The sequence below is a fragment of the Coffea arabica genome, chromosome 9e (genome assembly GCF_036785885.1).
Source record: "Coffea arabica cultivar ET-39 chromosome 9e, Coffea Arabica ET-39 HiFi, whole genome shotgun sequence".
Taxonomy (NCBI): domain Eukaryota; kingdom Viridiplantae; phylum Streptophyta; class Magnoliopsida; order Gentianales; family Rubiaceae; genus Coffea; species Coffea arabica.
The window spans coordinates 36132739-36144619 of NC_092327.1; the positions used below are offsets into that span (position 1 = coordinate 36132739).

At 39.1% G+C, this 11881-nt stretch overlaps 1 protein-coding gene and 1 non-coding gene across 4 annotated transcripts; both read right to left on the reverse strand.

The window, feature by feature from the left end:
- Positions 1–2148: 2148 nt before the first annotated feature.
- On the reverse strand, positions 2149–2268 carry LOC113710795 (U5 spliceosomal RNA). The gene has a single exon (XR_003452976.1). It is a non-coding gene; the product is annotated as a U5 spliceosomal RNA (small nuclear RNA).
- Positions 2269–4056: 1788 nt separating this feature from the next.
- Positions 4057–9291, reverse strand: LOC113710396 (LRR receptor-like serine/threonine-protein kinase RPK2). Of its 3 annotated transcripts, none has more exons than XM_027233372.2 (3): positions 8520–9291; positions 4802–8396; positions 4057–4667 (listed from the first exon to the last, which is right to left on the reverse strand). In XM_027233372.2, the coding sequence occupies exon 2, from the start codon at positions 8206–8208 to the stop codon at positions 4888–4890; it is 3321 nt and encodes a 1106-aa protein (XP_027089173.1). In that variant the 5' UTR covers positions 8209–8396; positions 8520–9291; the 3' UTR covers positions 4057–4667; positions 4802–4887. The 3 variants fall into 3 exon arrangements, with proteins under 3 accessions (XP_027089173.1, XP_027089176.1, XP_027089174.1); XM_027233375.2 differs by having other exon boundaries at positions 4057–4670; XM_027233373.2 differs by lacking the exon at positions 8520–9291 and having other exon boundaries at positions 4802–8497.
- Positions 9292–11881: the final 2590 nt, after the last annotated feature.

Below are 11881 nucleotides of genomic sequence, written 5' to 3' on the forward strand. Positions count from 1 at the left end.
ACACTCATGTAGCTAGGCAAAACAGTTAGCCGAAAACTTCGAGATGTATACCACCAAACTATGAATTCTTCGATCCTATGATGCATGTGGAATGAAGTCCTTCTCCATGCATAAAGATACTTGTAGCCTTGAGCTGTCTATAATGTAAATGCTTAATAGAAGAAGATCATCAAGTGCCCTTTATTTTTTTGCCTAAGTTATAACAAAGGACTGAGTATCCCAACTTGCAAGCGAAGATATCTTTGCTTCTCTTACCTATACTTTAATGTCAAGCTTGACATCCCGTCTAGATTCAAAAGTTCATGGAGATGGGGTTTAGGTATTTTATATGTGCAAGTTTCTAGTTATGATTAACTAGATAAAGTTACAACGATAGTGCAGGAGGAGTGCGGGAGCCATAAATCCAAGTTAGAGGACGTAATTTTCAACTGTTAAGTCAGATGTGATAATGCAGAATGATAGACGTATATTTTACAAGCACCTTTGAATTTAAGTCTAAAGTGCAAAATCTTTTTCTTCTTAGAAGGACATCATTGTTTAACTTGAAATAGATCCCATACTCTAGTGAAACTAAAAAGTAACAAGTATCAAGCTTAGTTGTTTAAGGGGCTACATAGATATAGAAGGGAAATTCACTACTTTTAGGGGAGGCAAGAATGGTACAATTCAAAAAATATTTAAAAATTTAAGCCTATTTTGTGAATTTTGCAAAGTTGGGGGACAAGGGTGCAATTTTTGACTCTCAACTACATGTGGTTCTTGCCATTGTACATAAACATTCTTGGATACTTATTATGGGTGTTTTCTATGATTGTTGCGCCTAATTCTAGATTCTAATTTTAAAAAATCAAATTTCTTTTTGTACTCTCATTCGCTTTTGTCCCAAGATTATGATTTTTCAATAAAAAAAAAACACTAAACTTAAAAATCTATCCAAGAGTAACTTTTGTTAATTCTAATTATTTCACATTTTACGAAATCTATAACAACTTATTACAGTTCTAGTACACAATTAATCTCGGCATATATTCTTTGAATTTTTTGTGAGTACTTAGAAAAGAGGGATGCATATACTAAATCTTTAGATAAGTTTCGAGAATGTATGATTTTTCTTCATGGCGGATTATGTCACCCCCAACTCCAATTCTTCATATTTGACAGATTTGACGACTGAGATTAGTCGAACTTGAGCTCGAGTTGACCTCGGCTGAGAGCAACCCAAGCTCGGCTAGATCCATCTCAGCCATCTTCATATTTTAGATCAACGGTCAAAATCAACATAAAATGGATTGTATTAATCTCGACCATCAAAAAAGTCCTGTGTGATTGTAGGTAGAGGATCCAAATCCAAAAGAAACTCAAACAACTGAAAGAGCCAACAATAATAAAGCACCTTAGATAAAGGTTGCCAATAATCTCTTGGGCTGACAAATAAAACTACTAAGATTGAGATTTGAGTTATTAATGATCATGAAGTCCCACTAAATTCAGTCTTGGTCTAACTATCCCACCGTTCATCAATTAGTTAACGATATGCCTATTGAACATTCCATTAATATCCCAAAAATCACATCTAATTTATCACTAATAACCTTCAGTACTTAACAAGTACTCAATGGCCATCAAAATTGAACACTTGGAGTGCATCTTAACATGTACCCAATACCCACCTGTTAGACAAACCTTATATGTTTTGATCTTAGATTGATTGTAATGTTAATACCATCTAGAACACTGTTAACTATTCACAAAACTTGTTTAGGTTAATCCTTTAAGGGTTTAGCTAAAGGGTGTCTAATAGACACTCGTTAAGAGAGTTTTAAGTGTTAATTCTTGGATATGAGTGTTATTAATTTTTTTTTAAAAAAAATCTATATGCAAGGATGCAATAAATGTGACGCTTGTTAGAAATATTCATCCTTTAGCACATTTGGCTAGATAATTATTGAGTATTGACTATATTAACAAAAAATTGTTTAATTACTAGAATTATGATCACATCAATTTAGATTACTCTTGAAATACCCAAATTATATACTATTAATGAAAATTATTTATCTATGAGAACTATTGAAGGCTTCCAAAAGAGGAAGGCACTCCTCTTTTGGAATCAACTATCTAGCTAAAAATTGGCACTTGAATTATGGGAGGCTTCCAAAAGAGGGAGCCTTCCTACAAAAATTGGGGTATGCCACTAGGTGCAGCGAGCACACGGTATTCTTTAGTAAAAGGCGAAAGAATAGTTCGCTATGTGCTCACTGCGTGGCTCCACGACTGATAACTGCTAAGGAGGACTTCTATATACAAAGGAAGCTGGCTCTCGTCTGCTTCCGAATAGCGATGTGGGACTTCTTCATCCTGTGTTTGCATGCTTTCAAGTTTCAACTGATGCTGTGTGTTATCTGGACAAACAAACAGGAAGTCTAACTGGGTCGATGCCAAATGTGATAGTGCAACAATTTAAAACAAGAAGTTCAAGGGACATAATTGATCTACAATGTCACCTTGAGGATACCGTTGTGATTAGTTATTTGATTTTTAAATGAGTTACTCATGCAATTTAGTCCAACACTTCCAAGAATTTCTTGGTGTTCAATTCCTGTCAGATACCTCCGCAGCAGCAAGGAAGCAAACCCAACAGCCCTTTTAAAATCATCTCGTAGGAAATGTCGAAAATTTTGGAGTCTAACTTGTGTTAATGGCTCTTATTGCTTTTACTCTTGACAATGAAGTATATCACGAAGGTGATAGCTCTTGCGAAAGCTCCTTTATCTGGATTATAATCTGTTTGAATTTGGTGGAGAATTGGGGATCACATCACAGGTTATGATGATCATACTTGTGACAGAATATGCATCAAGGATGCAAATGTGCTTCTTCAAGACAGATCCATGGGAGGCTAAAAAATTTTGTAGACAACAAGCTACGAAGAAGGGCATATGCATTAAGTTATTTCGGGTCAAGCATACGGCAATTATCCAATCTCAACTAAGCCCGACTTTTAGGCCTCACAACTAAATTCTTCCATTGACAGAGAAGCCTGTTTATGCGACACTGAACAAATCAGATTTGTTTACTTTCTTTTGATCAAGAGTTGATTCCTTTTCCATTCGATATCAAGAAATTGCTTCCCTTCCTCTAGTCAAATCCAGTTCAAAACACAGTTTGGCGTCCTAAAATCTTATGTTTCATTTTGAATAAATGTAATGAGCTTAAATTACACAATTTTCATATTGCTTCTCTACTCTTATAAACACTACTGTATACCACATTGTGCAGGGAAAGGCGCAGAAAGTGTGAATTAGCAGTGCTTCAGCACCTGTTCCTCTAGCTTACTGCTTGTACAAAAGCTTTGGACAGGGTTCATAATATAAAACCATGTCTTTCATCCTGTATAAAAGTGGTTTCTTTTTCCTTTCTCTGGAACTCTATGTCAACAATACTGCCGATTGTATACCAAAAAACGTTTCTTTGTCTTGCTTTTCATTCTTGACCTGGCTGAAATTTGTGAGTTGTGATATGATCTTAAGGTGGCACCACATGGTTTAGCTTGACTATGAAGCAAAGCATGTATTTCTAACTATAGTTTCATCTGTCATTTTGAGACAGGATTGGAAGAAGACATCACAGCACAGGTCTAAAGCGTGTCAATGTAATAAAGGGGACAACTACAGGGACTGCCATTTTCCTGCTCAATTTTGTTGCTTCACAAACTAGAGCTAATGTGGTAAATTCTGAAGAAGAAGCAGTTGTTTGGCAGTAAGCCGTGATATTCATTTTTTCTGGTTTGTTCCTCAATGTAAATTTTGTGAAAGTGTATTTGAAATCTGTTCACCTTGGAAAGCAGTTTATTTTTTGCAGCAGTACATCTTTTGGGGAGTGGAATCCCTATGCTAGAACCGTTCTTGAGAATCCCTGGCTTGTGAGAGTGGAAATTCCTCGTGTAAAAGGATGTGGTGATAGACAATGAAATTTCTCCACAAAGCTTGTACCTCGGCTCATACAACTTTGAAGCTGCCCGAGTTTTGATTGTTGCATTTGAAGGAAAATGTAAGATGGAGAAACCAGATATTTCATTTTGCTGCCACGTCTAAAGCAGAAATTAAAGATGTGTGAAGAAGGCATTTCCCATGATTGAAAAGGAAGGATTCAAAAAAATGCTACAGATGCGTTTTCCTACTCCTTTGGAGGTTTAAGCCTTGCTATGAATGGGCTCTAGAATGCTACATAGTCTAGAGGTTTCTAGAGGTATATGCAGATAAATTTATATACATGCATGGATATATATATATATATATATATATCCAGTCTAATTGACTGAACACTGCAGGAATTGTAATCTAGCAATCTAACGTGTGAAAGTATTGTTACCCCGAAAACATAAGATAGATCAGGGCTATCTATAGCTATCCATCTAGATTCCCAGACCAGTAGAGAGGCATGAAAGAAACATAAGGACCTTGTTCTCTGTCCAAGATACAATTCAAGATGGAGACCAGAATGATACCACTCCAGGCCCACATTCTCATGATCATCTGCTAAGTAATTGCCATCCTTTGCAAGACATTGGGAGCAAGTCTCCGATCAGCAGATGCAGAGTGGCCCCTCCACTCTTGTGAAGTGTTTGATTCTGCAAGATTGTTGTTGTCGCCTTCATCATCAGCTTCCTGCTATGGAGTTCAAAAAAGGAAAGTTAACCTATGAAGATTGCTGGAAAAATGGATTGCATATGTTCTAAATTTTGCGTAATATTGGGGTACTTATCCCCCTATTTACCACCAATAAATTCAACTAATCTTACCCTAATATTGTCCAAACATAAAGTGAAGACTTTGGCTCTGGTAATTCCATTGTGTTTAGAGCAGGCGAATCCGCTCATTGCTTGTTTCACACGTTTAACTGGTTCAATTTATCAAGAACTTGTTTCGTAGAGGGACGCACGGACACGGACTCCACGGTGCAACTTGATGCAAGCCTCAACATGGCTAGCAAATCATCGTGCGGACCAGATTGCCATAATTCAGGTGAGAAGAGCTCAAAGGAACGCCCTTCTGCAACCAGTAACCTGGCCCAAGCAACAATATTGAAACCATTTCCATATTCAGAGAAGGAAGGATCAAGAGACTTCTTTCCTGACAGCAGTTCCAAGAGAACCACGCCGAAGCTATAGACATCTGCCTTGTCTGAAACCCTGCAAGTCGTCGCGTACTCTGGTGCAACATAACCAAATGTGCCTGCTACATCAGTGGTGGCATGTGTCTGGAAAACTTCCAGAAGCCGAGCCAATCCAAAGTCTGACAGGTACGCATTGAGTTCCTCGTCAAGCAAGATATTGCTGGGCTTTATGTCTCGATGGACTATGCGCGGAACGCATGAGTAGTGGAGGTAAGTGAGAGCCTTAGCTACATCGACGGCTATCTTGTGTATCACCCGCCACTCTTTATTCATGCATGTTTCTTCATGTATAAAGGTGTCAAGATTTCCCCCGGGAAGGTAGTTGTAGACTAAGAACATTTCAGCCTTGCCAACATAGTATCCCATGAGTGTTACAAGGTTCTTGTGTCTTATTCTTCCTAACGTTCTTATCTCTGCATCAAATTGCTGAATACCTTGAAATCTACCAATTGATAGCCTCTTCACTGCCACGAGGAAGCCAGGGACAAGTTCAGCCTTGTATGTAGACCCAAAGCCGCCAGAGCCGATGAGATTCCCCACGCTGAAATTCCCAGTTGCTCTAATGACATTGTCATAATTCAACCCTGGAGGAGCACCTGTAAAAGTCACTACAACTTTCCTCCTCAGGCTAGCAAGCCTACTAAGCTTTCTCCTCCCAAGAATAAAAACAAATATAACTGCGAGTATCGAAACCAAAACAGACACAGAAGTGGATATTCCTATGACAAAAGATCTCAATTTACTTCGGTTTTGCCACTTGCGCACTTTAAGAGGGAAAGGAAGCCCAGTCGGAGGCGCTGAAGCACCATGATCGGGGCATGACTGTAGAAATGGATTGCCTTTAAAGCTGTCACAGTTAATTGCATGCTTAAAAGGAGGTATGGGACCAGACAAGTTATTGAATGATAGGTCAAGAAGAGCAAGGTTGGAAAGGGCTGCGACTGATGAAGGTACTTCTCCGGATATGCTGTTATGATCTAGCAACACAATTTCAAGGTTTTTTGCATTGCCAAGATTTGTTGGAATGTATCCTCTGAGATCATTATGAGATAAATTCAAGGCCATCAGCGAAGTCAATTCACCAATTTGATTTGGAATTTCTCCAGTCAAATTGTTCTCAGCGAGAAGAACATGTTGTAAGCCTTCCAACTCCCCAAGTCTCTCGGGCAGGTAGCCAGATAGTTTATTTCTGCTGAGGTCTAGATGTTGAAGCTTTTTCAAGTTCCCCACCTCTGCTGGGATGGAACCATTTATCAAATTCTGTGCAGCTTCAAAGTAAACTAGGCACGAGCAATTGAAAAACTTGGCGTCAATCTCTCCATATACTTGGTTGGAATTCAAATTCAAATAGAAGCTTCGCAGATTTTCACAGCTGGGCAAAGACTTGCTCGACAGAGTCGCATTGAAAACATTATTGTTTAAGAACAACCAATATGATACTTTGACAGGAGCAGCCAACAAAATAGAGAAGAAGGGCAGTGGACCAGAAAAGTAGTTCCAGCTAAAATCATGAGTTACTACAACTGGAACATCACTACCCAGCAAAGCAGCTCCAGAGAGATCAATATCTTGAGAATGAGATGCCCAACAAGGACTGATAAAAGAGTAAGCAGTATGAAGAAGGCCTTCCTCAGCTTCCAAGTCCAGAAGGCCTAGCAGGTCTACTCCACAAGAAGATTTCACGGCCAAGCCACCACATCTGCTGCTGTTTCCGTTGGTATCAAAAGTATCCTGAATAAGAATAAATCCAGAAAGGGAATTTCGGCTTACGTTGAAATAGGCCGTACAAGGGATTTGGAAATTCGGCGGCAAATAACCCTGCAACGCATTTGAACTCAAGTCCAAGAAAGTGAGATTAGTACACATGGCGGCCAAGCTGTAAGGCATAGAACCAATGATGTTATTGAGGGCCAAGTTGAGAACCCTGAGAGAGCAAGATGGCGTCCATTTAGTAGGTAATGGTCCAGCCAGATTGGCCCTGGGAGCCCAAAGCATTTGAAGATTGGGAAGAAGCAAGACCTGGAAGGGTAGGCCTCCATTGAAGGCATTAAATTCTCCCCTGAAGGTGGCAAAATCGAGGCCTGACGGTGGTGGAGAGTCAGATTCAAGCAACAAATTGGTCAGGACAAGAACGGAGAGGCTCTTGCAGTTGGCAAGCTCAATGGGGATGGTGCCGGTGAGACTGTTCCTGGATATGTCGAGAACCTGTAGTCGAGAGAGATGGCCTAGTGTTGAAGGGATCTTGCCTTCGAAGAGGTTTCCGTTGAGCAAGAGAGCGGTGAGATTCGAACATGTGCCTATGTTAGCAGGAATGTCGCCAACCAAGAAATTGTTAGAGAGGCTCAAGTAAGTGAGAGATTGGGGGCATCCATTGGAACTGGATTTGGACGAGGATAGGGTCCCTGAGAGAAGATTATTGGATAGATCGAGGACAGCCAAGGCCCCGGTGGAATTTAGGAAACCTGGGGGGATGGAATTGGAGAGAGAGTTGTGGGATAGGTTAAGGAAGCGAAGTGAGAGAGATAGGGAGAGCGAATGGGGAATGGAACCGGAGAGATTGCAGCCTTGGAGCTCCAAGATTTGGAGAGAATTGAGAGAACCGAGTTGTGGGGGAATGTGCCCAGAGAAGGCATGGTGAGCAAGGGAGAGGGTGCGGAGGTGGGTGAGGTGGGCAAGGGAAGGAGAGAGGGTGCCGGAGAGAATGTTGAACCCATTTGGTTGTCGGCCTTGGGAGGGGATGGTGAGGTTAAGAGAAACGACCCTGGAGGAGATGGGATCACAGGAGACGCCGAACCAGGATGAGGAGGAGGAAGAATTGGAGCAGGGATTAGGTGAAGTGTTCCAGGAGCCAAGAAGGTTGGAGGGATCGGAGTAGATCATGGACGCCTTGAAGCTCAGAAGCCAGGTAGCATCATTGTCTTGGTCTTGGTCTTGAGAAAGAGCTGCAGCATTAAACCGGTGTATTGGAGTGAGAGCAAGCATGGAGAAGAGGAGGAAGAAGAAAGTAGGAAAGAATGCTGCACTGGATGTCATCTTGAACAAAACGACCGAATAGCTGCTGCTTGCAGCCTCCTCTTCCTCCTTGCAGAGAGCAGCAGCTTGATCTAACCTCTGATCATTGGCTTATTTGCCTTCACTTTTCATGGAGGTAGGCGGGCTTGGTATGGTGGTCTAATCTGAATTCTTAGTTACTTGGATATGTTCATTCCAAGTTTGTTTAGCTGATAAAGAGAAGAAGGCAAAACGTGGGGGGGCAATCCATATAATGTAAAATCACACATTAATTCAAGTTTCATTACATGTAAAAATTGTTGAAATGAGAGAGTGAGAGAAAAGGGATATACCTAAGCAAGATATTCGAAAGTGTTGCTTTTGTGGGCTAGCTTGCAGACGAGATCTGGTATACTGTGTAGTGCCAAGTACTTTCAATAGCAGACAATAAAGTATAAGGAGGAGGAGCTTAGGAGCAGAGCTGAGAGATGATTAGCGGAGCAGAGACGGACTGACGTGCGTGGTAATTGGTGAGCAGTAAAAGTGCAGCAGCAGCAGCAGCTGAAATGAGAAAATCTCCCCCAAGCCCGCCAGTCAGGTTCCGTAGAGTAGGAAAGCACTCTTCAATAATAATCACTGAAGCATAATAGGACTTGGGAGTCCATTCACAGATACTAGATAAGATCTTGAGATTGCTTGATCATCCATGATCGTCAGAATCTGTCCTATACTGGTATCTGCAATGAATTGACTACTTCCTTCTCCTCCTCCTCCCCTGCTGAAGTCAAAACTTTGTGACTGGATGGAAGGTTAAGCTTTTCTTCAGTCCGATGCCCTGTTGCCGCCTCTCTCAACTCTAGTCAAAATTATTTGTAGCTGTCGTTAACTGATGGAACATTTTTTTTTATATCAGAGATACTGGAATTGTGGAATCCTTGTCGATTGCTCTGCTTGCACTTTGGAATGTTGGTTTTTTGCTAGTGTCCTCAGGCAAAACAAAAACAGCCGGCCATGGGCCCATCGGCATCTACCTCTATCTCTCTCCTTCCCACTACCTCATTGGCCTTCTTCTTGTTCTGCTCTTCCTGTCACACATGCCTGTCTGCTCTGTCGTCGCGGCCTCCCCTTCCAGGAATGGAAACAGTTAAACAAATAAAACCATCACTCAACACCCCATTTTGTTTGGCTATTCATTCAATACATTCAACCATGGTTCGCCATCGCGGGTCGCAATCGCATCGCGGTCTCGATTGTTCCACATCCGTCGCGGCATATCGGTTGAATATCGGATGATACGCATATTATAATACATGAAAGTTTTCAAAAATTTTGAAAAAATTACTAAAATTAAAAAGTACCAAAAAAGCATAGATTAAAAAAATATCCGAGTCGACTCGAATATATCGGCTGATATTATGCATCACGGATTCAAATCAGCTAATATCGGCCGAGTCAGAGCGAGTTGTCGCGGATATGATAATATCATCATATCTGCATTTCGGGGATCGGTATCGTACCGTTTCCTCTGTTCTAGTTACGACTCGGCCGATACGTATGGCGAACTTCAACAGAAAATTTTTTTTTTGTCAATAATTAATTGAACATTTGAACTTGTACATGGGAGTTTCACCCACCACAATGACCTCCAAACTGAGACAATAAGACATGGACTTATTAACTAATCTGTCATAATCGTTGTGGGTTCAAATGGTTAAGGCCATTGATTTCTTGTTTAGAAAGTCCATGTAGTTAGTAGCCCACTGATAAACGGTGACTGAGTAGGTGTAGTTAAGGACTTTGGCCATCATCAATGGTGGCATTCGAATCGCTCCAACTCGACCTTTACTGATAATAGTAACAACAGATGATGTTGATTGCAAGATTTATAAAAAAAAAAAAAAGAATCTGGAAAGATAAACAGCTATTGTTTATACATTTATCAACCAGCTGGATCCAATAGTCAAGACTCATTTCTTCTTTGAGTGCGCGGTCTAGTTCCATAGCCACCTAACTCGTGGCAATGGATACTATCCAATCTCTGATCAATGATCAAAGGATACATAGTTTTGCAGGCTGAAAAGGAAAACATGATATATCAGATGCATCTCAGATTGTTCTTGTAGAATAAGTATATATATATCTTGAAGGGTTCTCAAATAAATGAACAGCACATAAGCATATATGATTACTAGACCTATTGGAAAGTAGCTAAATTATGTATTTTATGATCATTGCCATGATTTCTGTGTTCTATGGTGGGCAAATGATCCGTAGAGGAGGATGATGACAACAATGACAAAACTTAAAAGCACTCCGAATGAAGAATGCATCCATGCTTTATCATTAATATCAATCTTATTTTAGCCCCTCTTAAGTTATCAGAGGAATTGTAGGAACTACAAATTTAGAAGTGGGTAAATTAGGCATTACAACAAAATAAAAGGACATGATTATATATATATATATATATATATATATATATATATATATATCTCTATATATATATATGTTTTTTTGTGTGTGTGTGTGTTGCATGTGTTATTGTCAAGACTCAAGAGTAATTTACTGTTTAATCTTCCAATGATCATCATATTACTCCCTACGTCCCACTTTGATAGTCCTGTTTTCCTTTTTCATTTGTCCCAAATTGTAGTCCACTTTCCAATTGAAAAATGTAGTTGTATTTTAATTTTCCTAAAATGCCCTTATTCAATGTAAGTTGTTGTTACTGTAAACCTATCCCATTTAATGAGAATTGATTCTTTTTTTACCATCAATTCAAATTCTCATAAGGTTGTACTCTAATTAATGTGAGGGTATTTTAGGAAAATAACTACCTAAATTGATTGTTCCAATAAAGTTAACTACTTTTTATTAAACTGTGTGAAAAAAAAATCAGGACTATCAAAGTGGGACGGAGGGAGTATAACATAATAAATGTGTAATCATATCAACTTTGTGATTGTTATTCTTTTTCAAAGCCTTTTCCCTGATTTATTATTTTTTGTATTTTTTTTATTCATCTCCTGCAAGACTAAATTAGAGATAAATGCCAATGAGATTAAGTAAACTTTTAGTTCAAAAAAAGAGAGATAATTAAATTTTTCACAATCACAAACTATAATTTTTTAATCCTGGATTCGAGACCTTCCATTTATACCAAATATATATATATATATATATATATATATATATCTTACTTTTCTGAGCCTAAATTTGTTATAATTAATATACTTAGCAACAAAGGCTTAATACGTTTTGCAATTGATAGAGGTGCTTTGTTTGAACGATATTTTGTACAGCTAATTATTTTTTCTTCAACTAAAAAATAATTTCACAAATTTTTTGATGGATGATGAGGCGGCCATCTATGTACGGCAAAATAAAAAACTATCATCAAAGTGTGGGTCTTTTATGATACTAAATAGTTTCTGCAGAAGAAGATGAAGTAATTATCTCACCATTGTTAGAAATTTTTAACAAGATTGGACAGGTGGAGATGAAGAAACTGCCTTTACAAAATGAATAAAATTTCTGTTGCACAGACCACTTAGCAAAGGCGATCGAATAGATTTGATCCTTAATGAAGCCTTGAAGAATACATAAAATGGCTTCAAGACCGAACTTATTCTGGGAACATTAGTTAGATAATCGTGAGATCTCTAATTCGACTTTTAAATCCTTCCCTTTTTTCTTTTATTTATTGTAAGGTTGG